The sequence below is a fragment of the Epinephelus lanceolatus genome, chromosome 19 (genome assembly GCF_041903045.1).
Source record: "Epinephelus lanceolatus isolate andai-2023 chromosome 19, ASM4190304v1, whole genome shotgun sequence".
In the NCBI taxonomy this organism is placed as follows: Eukaryota; Metazoa; Chordata; class Actinopteri; order Perciformes; family Serranidae; genus Epinephelus; species Epinephelus lanceolatus.
Genome location: NC_135752.1, coordinates 11503300 through 11523869, shown reverse-complemented (window position 1 = coordinate 11523869; position 20570 = coordinate 11503300). Strand labels below are relative to the sequence as shown.

Below are 20570 nucleotides of genomic sequence, written 5' to 3'. Positions count from 1 at the left end.
GATGGTGTGAAAACTTCAAACTGTGTGTTGACTGTGCATGAATGTGTAAGTGTGTGTATTTACATTGAAGGCTTCCTGTGGCTAGGGTCCATAAGGCGTAGAGTGTCCCTGATCACACCCACTTTGACCTCTTCATCGACCGGACTAGGAACGTATTCAAAAACTCCTGGTGCCACCTGAAACAAACACATATATTTATTAACGCACAGTAAATCAGAATAATTATAATAATACAATGATAATGCTGATGTTGATATTCGCGCTCACCTCCTGTTCATGTTCTATTCTCATACTGGGGTTGGAGTTGACCTCTAGTAATACTGGCTTCAGGTTCTTCATCAGTAGGATGTCAAAACCTAATATCTGAGACACAAACACCAAACAAAGAGCTACTCTCTGCATCTGTTTAGGTCACAAAATTATATACATTTGTATCAGATTTATTACTGAAATGGTCATGGCTTACAACAGACGCTGTGGGACATTTGGGTGCATTAAATTGTTTTCTCCTGCCATTTTTATATATGTGTACATACTGTATATAGCTGTGTAACTGGTAATGGTCTGGGTGGAAATCAATAGTGAAAACAGCGTAGGAGGTTAGTGGAAAATACAAGTCTGAATTGCACTGGGCTATATTGTATCACTTTCCTTAACAAATGAAGGTTGTATATATAATGTGAGATAAAAATCTCTTCAGTTTTAAGTGTCAGTGATGGAAAATTAGAAAGTTATTGGTTGATAATGCCTCATTTGGTTGTTTTCTTTCTAAAAAAAAAAAGTTGTGCATGCGGTAGGAGGAGCTCCAGATAAAATTAACATTAGTTTTAAGTGTCTTGGCCCAACTGCATGCACTTTTAAGACACTCAAACTTCAGCTCATCAGACTCCAGTCTACTGTCAAGTCACGCACAGTGCCAGGAATATCAGTCAAGCTTGATCCGTGCACTGAACAACAAATGGTGAAGACTAATGAGAAGTTATTTAGAATGGACCTCACCGAATGTCTGAGGCCCTGTCTACATATACAGATATATCTGAAAGCAGATATTTTCCTCTACATTCTGGCCTGTCATTCACACAACCAGAGTTTTAGGTCACTAAATAAGAAAACTGTGAAAATACCTACTATGGTGCAGAATTTTCAAAACTCTGATTACTTCGTATCTGTGTGGACTACGGTTGGGCCATTAAAAACAATGATATACAAGTTATCATACAAAAAAAAAACAAGCTGAAGAGACTTGTTTACTGCATAGCTTGTTAATCACTTAGTTCATGTTCTCTGGCTCTCTTTCTTCCTGTGGTTTAACCAAAGAATTGTCAAAAAGCACACATGCATTAATTTTACTAACAAGAGTGGAAATCTTTCCTGCTGCACCTTAATGGCAAGTTGGTGATAATATAGCTGCCACGCTGTTGCTTTGTCGCTTATAGTGTGAACACAGTATGGGCTAATATTACATAGGTAATTATGCACAGTGTCAGATGTATGCCAGCATGTTCCTTTTTATGTTACAATAATGTGGTGAAGCATAGAGAGAGCAAGAAAAAAAAGAGACAGAGAGAAACTGACTATAGCATAAAATTCATAACAGGTGTTGCAGAATTGAATATTAACTTATCAAGGACACGTAAGGACCATTCTCATGGCCAACCAATATTGTGTTGAACGATAATCTCGTCATACAGCCCAAGCCTAGGGTGGACATGATTGGGAAACAATGACGTCATCTCCTAAATTCGCACATGCCAGAAACAATAACAACAATGGCAGACCACCAGTTTGTTAATGCTTTGTTGGCACTGCTTGTTCTAATGACTATTTTACACTTAAACTTAGTATTGCTGCACCACTTCACAGATGACCAGAGGTATCTGCTGTGCCCAGTGTTATTTGGTCAACCTCAGCATCTGCAGTTTTAAGTCCGGTTTTGGATAATCAGGACTGGTCCAATGTCGATAGTACGATTGTTGTTGATGAGGAGTGGAAGGAAAACTTTTGCATATATAGAGCATCACTTGTATCTTTGAGGGAGCTCCTTCGACCTTATACCGAGGAGGAATCAAGAGTGATGAGATCTCCAGTAGGTGTTATGAAAAAGGTACCCTGTACACTTTTCTACCTTTGCAATGAGGGAAGACTGTAGAAGGCAGCTAAATGCCTGTGAGCATTTGATGTTATTTTTGCGTTTTACTTTGGACAGAGATATTGTGTGGAAAATGAAGGTCATGTGGACAGATTTTCTTTTTAAGAGAGGGGAGAAATATGTTTTCAAAAATATCTGTTTACCTCCTTGTTTTTAGCCCATTTAGCCTTTTTCTGTTTACACCGTGCAGACAACAACCAACAATGATCACCTAAAGACTTATACAGTCGAAAAAGTCGAAAAGATTCTGAGAGATCTAAAGGTACGTTAGAATGGTAGATGAATAGGAGGGCGGAGGAGCAGTAAATATTGCTACCCACCTGGAAGCAAGTGGGTCCTGGTTTTCCGGGTGGTATATCAGCCTGGTAGTAGACTCTAAGTTCAGGCACCACGGCGATGGAAGTCTTGATGACTAGAGCGATGATGTCTGACCACACCTTCTTAATGTCTACACCTTTAGCTGCGAGCCTGTACAGCACGCTGGACAGAGTGCGCTTGCTGCCCGTGCTCTGGCTGTCTGAGTGGACAAAGTTTCCGCTGTGGACGTTGAGGGAGTAGTTTGTCAGGTGCATGAACACATGGCTCAGGTTCTTCTGGCTTGGTTCCTACACAATCAGAATGAGAATGACCTTACTTATCTGTACGTTTGATGGCATCAAAAGCAAATTACTAGCTTCAAAGTTAACGTGTTGGCATCATCAGCACCGTCATGGCTACCTGGTAGGGCTCTGTGCAAAAACGTGTCAGGCCTTCCTTGGCAATGTAGATCTCCAATGGCTCCAGGGACTTCAGCAGCACGTAGAGGCGGATATCAAACTTTAGCTTGTCGATGAGTAACGGCTTTTGGATGTACTCCTGGACAACAGCCTGTTTGGCCTGTGACCCCACCATGAGCTTTAGGTCACTAGGGTCACGAATGAGGTAGATGCCGTCCCCCTGAGAGCCTCCATCTGGCTTGACAATGAAGGTGGGATTCACTGTGGCATCGTTCTCCTTCACCATGCGAATCTACAGCAGAGGTCAGAGTGAGAAAGGATTAGATTAATAAATCACTTGAATCCCACAGGTTTCACACACTGTTACAATCTTTAAAACCAAGACCCCCGAGTCCCCGAGTTTAAACTTTGACAGTGCTTTGAAAGTTGTTAACAATTCATCATAGGTCCTAAACATCTTGATATAAATAAGACATACACTACCACTAATTAAACTACTACTCATATAACCCACAAAACACTGGTCTCAGCTCCAGGATGCTGTCCCTCTAGGCAGAGTAGCAAAGAAAAAGCCATATCAGAGACTGGCCAATAAAAGGAAAAGACTGAGATGGGCAAAAGAACAGACACTGGACAGAGGAAGATTGGAAAAAGGCGGTCTGGACAGACGAATCCAAGTTTGAGGTGTTTGTATCCCAAAGAAAAACATTTGTGAGACACAGAACAAATGAAAAGATGCTAGAGGAGTGCTTGATGCCATCTGTCAAGCATGGTGGATGAAATGTGATGGCTTGGGCGTGCTTAAGCGCTGGTAAAGTGGGAGATTTGTGCAGGGTAAAAGGCATCTTAAATAAGGAAAGTAATGCCTCCATTTTGCAATGCCATTCCATAACTTGTGGATGGCACTTGATTAGAGCAGATTTCCTGTTATAACAGGACAATGACCCAAAGCACAGCTCCAAATTATGCAATAACTGTTTAGGGAAGGACCAGTCAGCTGATATTCTGTCTTTAATGATCCTTTGAGGACGTCCCTTAGACCCCAGTCTTCCACGATGTTCACTAATCTGAAGTCAGTTGCCACTCATCTAGCAAGCACTGTAGTTAACTTCCTCCATTTAGTTTCATCTACAGGTCTGTGGTGATTATCAAACTCCAAAATCATTCTTTGCCGATTTTGCCCATGCCGGCCCGCTGACATCAGTCTGATTAGCTGCAAACTCAAAGTACTTCAGTGCTATTTAAATTCTGTTAGACACAAGGTGCACATTACTTTTGACTTGTCAACTGGGCCGTTTTAAAGTGAACTGAGCCATTCAAAAGTGCAGTGGTGTCATTATTTTCCATCACTGTGGCAGCAGGAGGCCGCTGCAGCAGCTTGACTAGGGTTTAAGGGACGAAATAGCAGCAAGCAATTAACGTGATCAAAAAGTAATAACGCGTTATCTTCAGACTTTTACTGCATCACAATTAATGCATTAACGCTGACAGCCCTAATAGAAGTGCGACTTTTAATGGAAAACGTGAAATTTTCTGAGTGGCCCCAAACTTCTGAGCAACAGTGTATGATATTAACCATTCAAATAAAGTTACTGTTCATATTCTAAACGTATAAATTACTGAGTTAATGTCTTATTGTATCAGTTTACAGCAGAAACAGATTGGTGGGAGAGAAGACCAACATGACACAATGTTCTGATGCCAAAATTAGCCCAAGAAATTACGGACATCAGAAAATTGTCACTACCCTAGTTCCAGGGCTAAACCCTTGGTTAAAAATAATACACTTATTTAACTTCTACATGTACTATATCCATATGAACCAGGGTGAAGTAATCAAATCTATGTGCATTTTGCTCAAGTCTCATGACACCAGAGCTGCAATGATTGGGCAATAAATTAATTAGTAGTTAAAAGAAAATTAATCACCAAATCTTTTGATAATCGATTTATCATGTCAATCATTTTTCAAGCAAAAATGTCAAACATTTGCTGATTTCAGCCTCTTAAATGTAAGAATTTACTGCTATCCTTCATCACTTTTGATGGTAAATTGAAAGTCTTTGGGTTTTGGACTAATGGTTCAACAACAGAAGCAATCTGAAGATGTCACTTTGGGTTATGGGAAATTGTGATGAGCATTTTTAAATATTTTATTGACTAAACGATTAATTGATTAATCTTGAAAGTAATCAATCTATAAAATAGATTAATCCATAATGAAAATAATGGTTAATGCAGCCCTACATGAAACTGCTAACATTAACTTCCTACCTACCCACAGTTATTCCTGAGACAAGTGTTATTTTTTGTCTTTGGACTTCTTCAGAAATGTTACCAAATCAACAAACCAACACCACATATACATGCAAAGCCAAAATTCACGCAATACTCATTTGGGCTGACAGTCTAATGCCTGATGTTTGGCACAGTGACATGCAGAACATTTGGAATAAAAATCTATGATTTGTGCCTCTCTAGTGAAAGTAGCAGTTTTGCCTGCTATAAACTAAACTGGAATAAAATAATAGTGATATTCTGCTTCCCCCTGCTGGACATAATATGTTGTTGCTATATACTATAATTTCCTTAAATATGAATTATTCACCATCTGCCCATGCAATTGCATAACAATAAACTGGCACCTGCCACAATCATTTAAGCTGTGGTGGAAATATTCTAACATTTTTCTAAAGCATAATTTTTTCAAGCCTGTCAAAATGTCAGGGAGGATTAGTAAAAAAACTACTTTAAACATTTCTGTCCTTGTCTCATCCCCTTCCCTCCTAAACTGATTAACATAACACACAGACCTGGATAAATGCTATGAGCATTTAAGGTTTGTTGTTCTTGGTGAATGGCACGCTTGGTAAAGAGTTGTGACATGCTGGATCACTGTACCCTATTCTCCTCACAGCTCTCCCTCCCTGTTATAGGTGTCTGCACACACTCAACACTGTATTTCCCTTAAAAGATAATCCTACTAGATTCAACCATGTGTTAAGGAGTGCCAGATGACCATAAAGGGTAATATTCATAAATGTGTTACAGTCTGTCTTTTTCCCCTCGAGGAAAGTGAGTAATGAAGAGAGCACATGACACTGGAATTTAACAAGTCATCCTACTCAGAACACTGTTTCAATGAAACATGGTGAGCCGATATAACTGGGGATACAGAGAAAAGAGCACTAATAGGCTAAAGACAACAGAAGACTTTAGCATCTGTGTTGTTTTTGCTCAAAACTGGAAATTTTCTTAAAATTCAGAGGAAGCAAGATGACAAAAAGAAACAGTGACTTTACTTTTCAGCATTGTCTTTTATTTATAAAGCCGTTCTGCTTATTTATCAAGCAATTTGTATCTATGATAATCCATAGAAAGTCTGCTGTCTGTCTCAAGTATAAAAGCAGTCAAGATGTCTGCTGTGAAAAACATTCATTTAAATCAAGTAAACTGATATCTCTAGCTGAATTTAACATTGTAAATTCAATGTTAAATGACTCTTTTGCTAATTGTGTCTGTTTAAGCTTTAGTGTAAATAGCAACTTGCACCCGTCTGTGCACCCATGGACGTCTAGGCCTTAAAATGAGATATGGTTAGATGTGTTTTTGACATGTTGCTGTTCTGAAGCAGCAGAAAGCCCCACTGACCAACAAAAAGCTGGTCTAAAGTAGTGTTGTCACGATACCAAAATCTTTGTTTCGGTACCGATACCAATATGAATTTCGATACTTTTCGGTACTTTTTCCTAAGGAAAAGTCCTTTTGGATACAAACCTTTAGAACAATAAATAGTAGGGGTGTAACGGTACCAAAAAAAAAATCATGGTTCGGCAAGTACCTCGGTACGGGACGTCATGGTTTGGTTGCTCAAATGTTTCACCAAGTTTGTGTTGTCTCGTGTTGTCTCCCTTTGTGAGGCAGACTTTCTCTTGCCTTTTTTCACGTGTGCCAGCTGCGAATGTTGATAAAGATGTTGTCATACACACCACTTGCGCAATCTGTGCTCCAGTAGGAACAAGGAAGGCATTTGTGTGCATAAATGAATTAAATAAATTAATGAATTGAATCAATTTAAAAAGTACCGGTATTTTCCAAATGCAGTATAGTACCGTTTGGAATACTCTAGTACCGCGGTACTATTTTAGTACTGGTATACCGTGCAACACTAGTCTAAAGTCAATGGTGCGATATTTTTCTGCTACTTAAAGGGCACATTATACAGATAGCAGTGCCCAGACTGAGGTGGGTTCACAACACGTATACGCTCTACTTGTTACACAAACAGGGATGCACGGCTAGGTTGCAGCTGGGTAAAGTAATACATTATTAATGATCATCATTAATATTAATTGCATTCTCTAAAATGTGAATGTAGCAGAGAGCAGAACAGAGCTGCAGAGTTGCTCTGTGACTCCCCATTAAGAGAGACGCTGTGAGCATTTACGCACGAGGAGCAGCTAAACTTCATTGATAATTTCAGAAGCTTAAAGTTTAGTTCAGTTTCTTCTGTCAAGTTTAAAACTATATTTTTTTTATCTTTGGTGCTTAAATGTCCAACTATATTTGCTGCATTGACAATACTGCTTTTATTGCATTACTCTCAGCAGAAAACCCCGGTTTCCCCAATTTGCCGAATCTGCAATGTAAATAGCAATGTGCTTTTTAAAGGGAATGGGAGATGACATTCCAATTGGCTGAATTTAAAAACACACCTATGATTAATTAAGGGAGCCTTACTTGCAAAAGTGCAGTTGGAGATGCCCTAAATACACATGCGCCATAGGGGCAGCTGTGATTCAAGAGATGGAGGGAGTCGTCCATTAATCAGGAAATCCTTGGTTCAATCCTCGCTTCTCCTGTCCGCATGTCGAATCATCCTCGGGCAAGATACTGAAACCCAAATTGCTCCCAATAGCTGTGCCATGGTTGTGTGCGTTCGTGTGAATGGTTACTGAGTAGCAGGTGGCACCATGTACGGTAGCCTCAGCACAGCAGTGTGTGAATAGGTGACTGTCATTCTGTGGTGTAAGTGCTTTGAGTGGTTAGAAGACTAGAAAGGTGTATGCAAGTGCAAGTCCATCCATTTACCATAGTATCCAATGTTTTCACTGCAGTAAAACACGAAAGTGCAGCGACTTATTGCAGTTAATATAAAGAAAATCTCCACATATCATGTCCAGTATCATCTTGCTTTTGTTATATAACTATACCTGTGTGGAAAACTGCTGGCACTCCTCAGGCAGGATCCAGGAACGGGGATAGAAGTCATACTCTTCTGGAAACAACTCCTGCATAGTCCGCACTGCCCGACTCAGGTTGATCTTCCTCAGCATTTCAATCATTCCTACAATGCACAAAGCAATGTTTAATAGATACAATACCTGCAAGAGACTGTCATCTAACATATCAATAAAAATGCACTTGGGAGTTTGTCTTTAAAGGAAGTTATATTGCACTAAGAAGACAAAAACAATCGATAGGACTAGAAGGAAGGCAAACAGACATGACCTTGTTAGGAGATACAACTCAATATGACTAAAGTGTCATATGGTGCAAGATAAATGCAAGCCAGTGACGTAGATTTGGATGTAAATTTCTTACTAATACAATAATCTCTAAAGTCTCTAAAGCAATGATTATTGCCATGGCATGAAAAGGTTAGCACCGGAGCCATGAGGATCAGTAAGGCTTTAAACTAAATCCCTCCTGCTGTTATTACAGAATACACATGAAGTGCTGCGAGCTGAAATAAAGCCATCTCTCCACCCACAGTTCAACAAGCACTGGTGTAGGCTGCTTTACGAAAACAGCAGGTTAAAGAAGAGTGATAGAGGCGGTGAAATACCTGGGAACTTGTTCACCTGCCCTGAGATGATATTTTCATTATCATGGAAGGAGACGCCATGCCAGTAGATATCACACGCTGCTCGTCTTCCCAGAGGAAACTGAGGAAACACAAGAGAACATTAAAAGGGTGAAATAAAAGATGATTTTTAAAAGTAAAGAGTGATATGAATATTAATAAATATCACGCTTTTTTCCCATCTGTAAGTAAGAGAAGGCTTAATCTGTTAATATGACTAAGGACATTGGCAGGATGTTTGTCCCTCTGGTGATCCAAGAGTGCAGGGATAATCTTGCCTAAAGATGGTAGGTAGTGCGTGTTCTGTTGTGATGAGCAGGGAAAAAGATACTATAAAAGGATTTAGAGAGCTGGGCAATCCTACTGGCACAAGGTGCAGCTTTTGTCCTCTACACCTCTCCTCCTGCCCACACTCACACACTCTGAACCACATATTCAGCACCGAAAGCGTTGCTACAATGAAGTCAAAAGGACAGGATATTACAGTCACAGTGTGATATAGGGATATATCCAAATTTCATGTCTGCACATTCATCCTTTGAATTTCCATTTCATTTTCCATCTCATATCAAAGCAGACAGAGGTATCTCATCTTAAATAGGGCTTTTAAACAAAAATGATAGAGGTCAAGAAGTGTTTGGACCCCTGACTAGTGCATGAGCACTTAATACAGCATCCAATCTCACATTTCTCCCACATACTGCAGAAAATCCGCAACATAATATCCTGACAGTGTTTATCCCTAAACCTGTACACTCTAATCAAGAGGAGAGTTCCATACAAGCAGTGTTAGGGAGTCACCAAGCTACATGTAATAGAGTTACGCAAGTAAATTACAAACAAGGCTGGACCCTAAAGCCACTGGGACAAATTAGAGTACAACACCATCAAGTGTAGGATAGCTAACAAGGAGCTGTCTCTATGTCCAGACAGGCTCCACTCATTTGGCAGTATGCACCCAAATTTTAAGCTTTGTTTTTGAGTAGTTCTCTTGTTTGAATTTGCATCGCGTCTCATCTGCCAATCAAATCAGGGTATATTGCTCTAGCCAACAGAGCCTCCTATGCCTGGCTGCAACCAGCCAGCCATGCAAAGGAGGTGGACATGTCATCAGAAAAGAACGCCTTCCAGAGCTGGAAATTCAACGATATTTCCTTCTAAAATCAAAAAAAGGCTCTAACATTACAGCGTAATTAAGCTTGTTTACCAACAGTAAAAATGCTGTCAGCATCCAAATGCTCAATATCAAATCTGGGGATCATCTACGGGTAGTGTAGTCTAATAATAATGTAATCTAAGTTAATGTCACCGCAATAAATCACATAAAAAGTAATCAAATAGGGATGCACCATAGTGGATTGGATTTTTTTGTCGTTAAGTAGCAACTCATTTGACTGATAACTACCAGTTATTAACCACCAAATTTTAGTAATCCAGTCTCTTCTGTAGTGGAATTAGCATCTCGTTATGCATGCATACTCTTATCATGATGGCCCACCAGCAGATGGAGACATGATATACAATACTTTTCAATGTATGTAATATTGACTCATTGTGCAAAATAAAAACAGCATGTTGGCTGATTCTGATAGTTCATTTTAAAGCCAATATTGTCTGATACTGATGACGTGCCAATATTAGCATGCATCCCTATAATCAAATGTAATAGGTTACATTAATTTGATGAAGTAATTAAAATACTTACATAACCTCTTGCATTTTTAATAGGGTAACTAGTATTCTGCAACCAATTACCTTCCCAACACTGCAAGCAGGTTCACAACCTGGCATAACTGCTCAGTGCATCCTCTCATCTGTCTTCAGTCTGTATAACCTGCTCAAACAGATCTAAATAATTTATTTTAAAAATACACTCCCTGATTTCCACCCAGCTCATTAATATATTAAAACTTGAGACAGCTTACATCTGAATTTCAAAATATCAACGTTAAGCTACAGTAGGAAGAATTCTGTCATGGAATCTATCTATAACTTTATCACATCAGGACTCTATATCAAGTTGTACTGGAGGGTCAGCAGCATATCGTCACCACTTCTAAATTCTACTCTCATGAGACCCACCCCACTGCCCGGCTACAAGATAGATGTCTGACAGAGCTGCATCTCATTAATGAGTTAGCATGGGAGCGTGTGAACCAGGGAAACCCTGCTCCACAGCCAAGACCTGCTATAAATACTGCCACACAGATGCCAGCGTATAACTGTCTAATCGCATCAGGGAAGGAGGTCAAATTAATTTGAGTAGTTTCTAAGGATAAGGCCCCAAAATAGCCATCTTGTTTATGTACGAAGAGATCGACCTAGGAACACTTCTCAACCCAGTGCCGTGGACTGAACACTTCACCCCCTAAATGACCAATTGTATATCAATTACTCACCCGGCATTACATTACAACATGCCTTTAAAACACCATAGTAACACAATAACACAAAACAAACTAAGTGATCAAGGCAGCAGTAGACCAACAGCTCCTGTGTTCAGCAATGTAAAATAACTTTTTTTAATAACAGAGTATGGCTTTGAACAGAGCATAGATAAGTTTCCGTTTCAGTTCAGTTCCCCTTCAGAAAGGTCTGTCTGTTTGGGAAGTAATGAGCATATGATTGGATAAATGATAGTTGGATTACACTGCATGAATTGTGTGAGAGTTTGTAAACAGATGTTTTGAAACAGCTTTACTGTTGTTTAACGCCCACCCCATGACTTCCATTCATCAAGAGTTTTCTGTTTTTTGGATTCTTCATTCAGTGTGGAGGCATGCGAGGAAAACAAAGTTTCCTTCACAAATTCAAAGTAAGCAGGGTGAGTGATTGATATACAAGCGGTCATTTGGGGGATGCAGTATTTCTTTAATCATGTGAGGGAAAAGTTTGTTTTCTGAGCCACTTTGTGAATCGTTCACTGAAGCCCAGCCAAAGGACAATGTATTCCATCTTAGGTAATGTAGCAAAAATCTACCCATATAGAGGATATTTCAAGTTGCAGCACATCTGTCATGCATTTATAATTTCAGCTATACCTCTAAAGATGCCCCAAGGTTGCCTCCAGGTGGCATGCCTTTTAAAATGCCAGCTTAGTCTGTGGAATCCTAATCAAAATACCAAGCACATGATTAAATGCAAGGTTATTAGTCTTATTTTCTGAAGTTGTCACTCAGACCCTCTGCCTTGCCTTTCTCTCTCTGCCTCAAAGAGGACTAAAAGTCTATTGGATTAGAGGCGCTTAAGGCTAATCATTTCCCACTGTGTGAGAGAATGCCATATGTTCAAAGTCAGTTGACGGCTGTCCCTATGGCCAGAAAAAACTGCAGATGTAGAGACGTAGTGATCTGGATGTAAATGAACCTTTAAGTCAAATGTCAGTCACTTAAATGTCCTCAGAAACTTTCCAAAATTGTATCCAGTATCCTATGTCGTAAACCTGCTAAGCGCTACATGTGGTATACCTCGTTAAATTGATTTTCACCACTCAATTTTCATTTCATAATTGACAAACAAACAGAGCAAGGCTACTGAAGTTTCAACCCCTTCAAAGATGTTGACAAGTACTTTTAAATGGTGCAGGATCTATAGCGCCCTTGACTTTGTTGGGGGTGGACCATAAGGACAAAGCATGGTAATGTATAGACCTTCTGTCTACCGTTTCCGATACCAGACCTGGAAGGGTTTAAGTGTCACTGTGTGGTCACTGGTGATAAGTAGTCTTTACCTCACTGCTTTCAGGGCATTGCCCTTCTTTACTTCTCATGCATAATGAAGACCATGTTAATAATGGCTGATAGCAGGTATTAATTGCATCACATTCAAACCTTACCAGATGGTGTTTGTGGCTCGGAGAAAGAAGAACTGGATCAATTAGCATGCTCATAAATGTTTTAAAGGTGTTGCTTTATATTTAGAACAACTTTCATCCACATCCATCCTCCGTAACTTTATACACTAAAGGCATGCAAACTGGCAGCATCAAGTTAAGGCTAGGTTAATGGTGATTGTGTCAGCTAATTAATAAAGTGCCAAGTTTTCAATCAATCACTTCTTCAAACATTGATAGGGATACTGGAAATAAATAATCTATCCAAAAGGATAACAAGTCATCATACTCTAAATTGGAGCTGCAACTAACAATATTAATCTGCAGATTATTTTCTCAATTGATGACTCCATTTACAACTTACTTTATAATACCAACTCAGAAAACTCTTAATAATAATACAAATATGTGCAGGTTTTGCACATACTGTGCAAGTCATGTTCACATTAACATGAATAGTAATTGCAGAGCCTCAATGGCCTCAGTGTACTCATGATCATCTTGACTTTTAGCCTCAAACACAATCAGCCAGAAACAAACTTTCCTGGTCCCAGAGCCCTCACAGAAATTATGAAGTAATATCGAGAAACAAAGATGGATATGACAAAATTAAAGGGCATTTGGCTGCTTAAAACACACATTAGTACTTACAAGAGAGTGACCAAATCATAAAAAGATTCATTAACATATTACCTATGTTTAGTTAAACAGAAACAGTCACGTGTTTCTGGGAATCCACTCCCTGACCTTATCACTATCAAATCTCTGCATTTTCTGACAGATCAGTTTAGCCACTTTCACTACTGTATGTACCACAGACTGTATAATAAAGATGGAAAACATGACAACTCCCCAAAAGTGAAGCCAAAACATCTCGATCACCCCTCTCGTGGCTGGCTTCAGTATAGGTAAGAAAACCCACCCCCTACATGTTAGCTGAGGGACATGTGCTAAACAGTCAAAGCACACATCAGATAAATTTTTCCCAAAGGTGGTTTCTGTCATTTTTGGTAGGTCTAACACTGATGTACATTCGAGTCTTCATTTTCCAATTAATTTGGTTATAATTTGTTATAAAATGAGACAACGTCATGATTGACAGCTGTATGTGCAATCCGGTGTACTTGCAATCAATGGTGCCATTTGCAACTAGGCAGATGACGGGAACTTGATTCTGTGGAGATCACTACTGCAAGGACTCTGGCTCCAAATGATGACACCAGCGCAAGATGGCAGTGGCTGTAACTGGGATATCTTAGCTTCATTTTTGTTCAGTGTGAGGAAGCAGAGATGCGTTGTAGTGTTGTCAAATCTAGCGATTTATTGATACATCTCAATTCTTAATATCTGAAATGGTTTCACAGGATTGATACATTGATACTAGCTATACTGCCTTGCTCTCGCTTATTGTTAATGTTTACTACAGTCATTCTACTGTTTTCTGCTCATTGTCATATTATAGTTTTGTTACATTCATCATTTAATTAAAACTTTGAATTATTTATTTATTGTACTGTACTATGGACTGCCTCTATGTCCGGAATAAAGTGCTGAATTGAATTGAATATACACCCTTGAAGTGAATTTTCCTGGTGGATATGGATATTTTTCAAGGTATTGCATCAAAGTTAAAAATTCAGGTATCATGACATCATGTGTTGTCCATGTTCATATACAGTCATTGGTATACGCATGTAAATCGATTCCTAGATGCATCGCAATTCTCTCTTGAAAGATCATGTCAATGCAGAGAAGTCAATAAATGGAAATCTAAACCCATTTCTCAACATTATGATCGCCTGTCACAATTTTGTAAGACCAGACTGCAAGTTTCTTATGGCTGAACTTATTGGATGGTGAAATGTGACAGAGGCAAAACATATGTGTCACTGCATCATGTTTGGGTTCCTTGTCTAACCAACTAGATGGTGAACTTAACAGACGTACACACATTTTTCATGTTTACGTTCTAACTTAATATCACAGAGTGGTGCAGGAAGGAGTCCTAAAACTCAGAAATGAGTTAGCATTTTAGCACTCCTGGTTCCCTTGTTTCAAAGTCATTGGGTTTTGGGTAAGATGCCTGACATAAAGTCTGTGGTTGATACAAGCTTCAGAGACTTTCACATTTTGTCCTACGACACAAAATACACCAGTAAATACACCTCTTGTAAAATTCTGAGGATAGCTGCTAACGAGTGGCTAAATGAGACTACAGACCATCATCAAGCCGAACCCCAACAAACACAGCTTTACAGCCTCATCGTGGAGGCAACATTTAAGTCGTGCAAATGTGGTGTAGTTCATTTATAGCCTAATGTTAGCTATTTACTTCTGGCGAATGTGCATGAAAAAAATCCCAACAGTGGTGTTCATTTGTGAAGATAATCTTGCTTAAAATCATGTAGGCTAAGTATCGTGAACATTTGTTTGCCACAGAGGTTTTTTCTGCAATAACCTAAAATCCAATGGAAAAATCCCATTGGCTTTTTGTTGAGGGAACCAGGGCAATGCTAACTTCCATGTTGGTTTACAAATAAATGTAATCCCTGCACCACTCTATTGTAATAACAGAAGATATTGGAAGTAAATTCATCTGTTAATTTTAATTATGGATCATTACAAATATGCTAGGTTTAAAAAGTAGCAGATAGTCACACAGTGAGAAAAAATAAATCATGTATAGAAATCAAATATTTGCATTTTAGTCCTCTGAATCGGAATCTGCCCGTGATGTCCATGCCTAAAATTTAGCAAAAAACAAATCAATAATCTAAGTTCTTGCAAACATACCACTCCTACACACACTCAAATTTCACTTCCAACATCTGAAAAGCTTTGCGATTCACATTTAGTCAAAGATACTGCCTCTCATAAAATTTCAGATGTTGGCAAACTATTACACAATCTAATCTGAAGCCCCATTCAGATAGAATAGGTTTTTCCAGTGGGAGGCTGGCTGATGTAATCATTACTAGATTGATTTTAACCCCGCTTAATAGTCCATTACAGTAGGCCTAATGTTTATGGGCTGCAGCAGTTAAGAATCTACTGTCTTTTAGCGACTGTTTTAATGCCCAGAAAAGTCATCTCAGGTTATAGTAGTGCAATGCAGGTTTATATTCTTAAAAAATCGTTAGGAAATGTACAGTGCTGTCCTTTTTTTCTAGTTCTTCCAACACACAGAGACACTCCAGGCTGCCTTTGCTCATGTGTGACCTCTCCAACCCAAAGCCAGCTCATCACATCCCCAGGCCTGTGTCTGCAAACACATGGTTCTCAATAGCACATATTGTAGCTGGAGAACAGTAAGACAGAGGTTTCCATCCATGCACATTTGTGACCAACAGCTAAGATGGTTGTCATTTAAATGAAACACTGACGCAGCTGATATCAGGGATCCTCTTTGGGTCAAGCCGTGCACCACTTTGTGAAACCAGCACCCTAGTGTTTCATGGGAATAAAACCCGCACAGCACGAGTGAGTAACATTTCTACGAGACAAACAGCAAAAAAAAGCAGAAGGAAAACTCTCATGTAGCACACCTCTTTCCACTTCAGCTGCTTGATGCTTATCTTCAGTGCCTCCAACGAGGTTTTGGCTTTCGAGGTATCCACCGTCACTGGTCTTCTCTTCCTTGCAACTTTGAATCCATCCTCACGGCGTGTTTCTTGAATGTTTTTGGATGGATGGATGGTTACATAATTCCCATTAGTCTCTGACTTGCCCTGCAATATCTTTCCAGTTCCTTTAATGTGAAGTATCCGCTCATGTCCTAGTCTATTTAAATTTTTCCCAATTTGAGCAGACACTACTGGCACATCTGTGGTGTGCTTGCCACAAGAGTTCTTGTCATCTTTTCCCAGCTTACTTCGACTCTTGCCCCTATGTTTACAAGTGATGGGGGTGTTAGAGGCATCCCTGCCTGCTATGGTGATGCTGGGAGGGTCTGGTGAGACAGAAGCAGGGGGAGAACACACTGGCACCTGCTCCTCTGTGTCCACACCCTCCTTTTTGGCATCCTCGCCTAATGATTTCATTTGCTCGAGTTGAATCTTGACTTTAGCATAATGATCACTCATTATGCGAAATGCTATGAGTGACGCTGCTGGGCAGGGCACACTTGTACCACAGAGTGCAATAATCCGACGCCGGTGGCAAGCTAACGTTATTCTGATATAATGTAGTACGCATTGCTAGCTTAAATGGCTAATTAAATAGTAAAAGCCATTTGCTTCTGTCAGGTCGTTTCCCAAACAGAGTGAGTGAGCAGACAGCGGAGATATACTCACAGCCTTTAACGTTATCCAGCTAGATACCGGCTGACAGCGCAGGCTAAACAAGTAACGCTAGCTAACGCCTTTTGCCAGATGGCCACAGTCATTCAACTTCAAAAGGCTAGCGGCTCCCACAAGCTGCCGCTGACATAACCGAGCTGCTAGTGGCAGCACTTGTAGCCAGCATTGGAGCTAGCTCCTTGAAGATAGCTAACCCTGACGCTAGCCTGTCAAACTTCATTTAGCTAACATATGGGTCCTTGCCGTTGGCAAAACTACGCTTTCACGCTAACTTATGGCAGACTTTACCTTACGGGTACCGTTATCTACTTTTCGAACGGTGGACGGTGTTGTGGTGATGCCGACGGTCCTCTGTGCTCTGTGTGTTGTTACACAGCAGTGTCTCGGCAGCAGCAGAAGGCAGAGCAGCCCGTTGTCCAGCCTCCATCTGGTTTGAACCCAGCTGATGCTGCCTTTTGAGCTCCTCGTAACCTCCGACTTTGGAAAGGCGCGTTGGCTCCTGGACTTATCGCACATTAACTATAAATAGAAACTGTGCTCTGGCTGTGTTTCAAATGTGTGTTATACGTGTACGTTTAAATGTGTTTGATTTTTGTACGCCATTGTGGATTCAAATGGCATGCCTTTATTGCAGGAAGAAAAACCTACAGCAATCTTATCAGAAACTGAAATAAGCATATTGATACCACATCAGACAAATTCCAGTATTGTGTGTTTATTGATCTTTTGATTTTAGAAGAACATTGTGAGCAATGGAATCGGGTGATCCTGTACTATTTACCTTTTCAATAGGTATCTGCTTAGATGTAGCTGTTGTTTCCGACAGCACTTAAAGGCAATAAGAGGATGCCATGTTTCAGCGGCTGTGTCCCCCTAATAGGGACTGTTCTTTACTTGTCTGAGGACGGGTGGTGGCTAGGGTGTGACTTCGTTTTTTATTTCATTTCGACCCTCCCCAAAGCCACAAATATTTTCCCCTGAGCATAAGCAGAGAATTCATGACATTCCCTTCACCACGAATAAGTTATTAGGTTTTTAAAACTTACTATTTGATGTTTAAAAGTTAAAAGTTGAGGATGAAATGCTGGAGCTGAATAAAAGCATCAGGTTTTGTTCATACTAGTTAGATGTTACAAATGGTTTATTTTAGGCCAAACTGTAAATGAGACATGGAATAAGTGATTTTAATGAAATATCAGTATTTTAAGCTCAGATTTGGTTATGTTTTTTTTCTGACAGAAGGATTAGTTGCACATTATGTGTCCAAGGACTATATTTGAAAATCTAATGATAGTTTATGTTTTTTTTACAGTCTCTGGCTGTGGTAAAATGTGTTATCAATACAGTGGCATGCAAAAGTTTGGGTACCCCTGGTCAAAATTTTGTTTACTTGAGTAGTTAAGTAAGTAGAAGATGAACTGATCTTCAAAAGGCATGAAGTTAAAGATGACACATTTCTTCAATATTTTAATTACTTTTTTAATTTCAATCTTTTTCCAGTTTCAAAATAACAAAAAAGGAAAAGGGCATGGTGCTTAATAGCACCCCCTTGGCAGGTATCAGGCTTCTTAACACTTTTTGTAACCATTTAAGAGTCTTTCAGTTCTTGTTTGGGAGCCGACTCTTCTTTGCAAAGGCTTCTAGTTCTGTGAGAGTCTTACATGCACTGCTCTTTTGAGGTCTATCCACAGATTTTTAATGATGTTTAGGTCGGGGGACTGTGAGGGCCATGGCAAAACCTTCAGCTTGCGCCTCTTGAGGTAGTCCATTGTGGACTTTGAGGTGTGTTTAGGATCATTGTCCTGTTGTAGAAGCCATTCTCTCTTCATCTTCAGCTTTTTTACAGATGGTGTGATGTTTGCCTCCAGAGTTTGCAGGAATTTAACTGAATCCATTCTTCCCTCTACCTGTGAAATGTTCCCCGTGCCAAAAGCCCAAAGCATGATCAAACCACTTCCACGTTTAACAGTTGAACAGGTGTCCTAATGAAATTCTATATCCTTTTTTCTCCGAAAAAAACCTTTGCTTACTGCATCCAAAAAGTTCTATTTTAACTTCATCACTCCAACAGGACTTGTTTCCAAAAAGCATCAGGCTTGTTTAGATGTTCCTTTGCAAGCGTCTGACACTGAATTCTGTGTTGAGGACACAAGAAAGGTTTTCTTCTGATGACTCGTCCGTGAGGGTCATATTTGTACAGGTGTCACTGCACAGTAGAACAGTGCACCACCACTTCAGAGTCTGCTAAATCTTTCCTGCAGGTCTTTTGCAGTCAAACAGGGGTTTTGATTTGCCTTTCTAACTATTCCACAAGCAGCTGTCTCTGAAAGTTTTCTCGGTCTTCCAGACCTGAACTTGACCAGCACAGTTCCTCTTAACTGCCATTTTTCTTTGTCATTTTGCCATTTTTTTTTTTTTTACCAGGTTCAGCTTCTCTTTTATCTTATAGCTAAGAGGGGCAGATCAAAGCCCACATCTGTAGCTAACTTATCAGTTTGGACATATGAAGCCTGATTTATTTCTTATAATTTCTTTATTTAAACTCTTAAATTCAAATAAACAGCAGACAGCGCTATCAAGTTATTTCTTAAACAGGATTTGTTGTGGACTTTCTACATTTATAACATCTTGAGTATATCCTTTCTCAGTCAGTGTAATGTCTCCATACCATGTTTGATCTATTGACCTTTATTTATTTTTCACTGACCTTTATTGATTTTTGCAGAGAATACATTCTTAAAAAGGAGCACAGAAGAGAGATCCTGAAACCATCTGCAGTTGAATCTCCTTCAACTGCATCTAGTGTGTCCAGCACATCCTCAATGTCCTTCACGGTATCACCTCCCCATGAGGTGAGACTGAGGACAGAGTGTCTTTAGTCAGGACTCCCAGTTGTCAGGAGAGCGTGGGTCTAACTGCTGAGGAAAAAAACACAAGACCAGTACCATCACCACCACATGGAGAGAGTTAAGGCATTCTGGGTATCATCAGTCAAGATTCCCCATCAGAAAGATACAAGATCTGCACAGCCAGTACTCCCACTTATCAAACAGAAAGTTCCTCTACAAGTTTCAAACCAGGACAGGACCACAGAGCACCTTGCCTAATGGCAGACAGTGCAATGCCTATGGTAGACGAGGCGCTGTCCTAGAGGGCACAGATAACACATCTGTCTGAGGTGTTGCGTAAGTCCTCTACACATACTTGCCCTCATCTAGCACATACTGTCCATACTAGGGCTGGCACGATATCAGATTTTCACTACACTATTATCATGGACAAAAGTGTACATGATAAAAACATTATCGTGGTATCTACGTAAAATCAGAGGAAAGAAAATAATGCTTTCAGTCAAATTCATCTTTAACTTTGTCAGTTGTGCCTTTTGTCTCTTTTTTTCCCAATGGATTACCCTTAAATCAGGGTATAGGGAGGTGGAAAGAGAGACTGTAACCATAGCTATACTAAAAAAAAAAGCAATCACACTCATTGGAAAGTGAAAAGGCAACCAGATGGTGTTGGGGGAGGAAGACAAAGTGAGAATGGAAATAAGCCGAAATGAATGAAAAGGTGCTACACAATATTATCATATGTGTATTATTAACATGATATCAATATTTCATTTTTCAATATCACTGTACGGTGAACTTCAGTCTCACTCTGCACATTAATTAAATGAACAATTCAGTGTCTCTGACACTGCATTACT

The 20570-nt window shown here is 39.7% G+C and overlaps 1 protein-coding gene across 2 annotated transcripts in view; it reads right to left on the bottom strand.

Moving 5' to 3' along the window:
- The window catches only part of ttll11 (tubulin tyrosine ligase-like family, member 11), a 38150-nt gene extending 20867 nt beyond the window's left edge, over nt 1-17283 (bottom strand). The window contains exons 1-7 of one of the 2 annotated variants that reach the window (XM_033647487.2): nt 16109-17283; nt 8714-8813; nt 8079-8212; nt 2867-3157; nt 2470-2754; nt 268-363; nt 64-176 (exon numbers count right to left, since the gene is read on the bottom strand). In XM_033647487.2, coding sequence (XP_033503378.2) covers nt 64-176; nt 268-363; nt 2470-2754; nt 2867-3157; nt 8079-8212; nt 8714-8813; nt 16109-16645 — 1556 coding nt within the window. In that variant the 5' untranslated portion in view covers nt 16646-17283. The remainder of the gene's footprint in view (nt 1-63; nt 177-267; nt 364-2469; nt 2755-2866; nt 3158-8078; nt 8213-8713; nt 8814-16108) is intronic. The other variant, XM_033647488.2, reaches the window with a different exon arrangement.
- Nucleotides 17284-20570: the final 3287 nt, after the last annotated feature.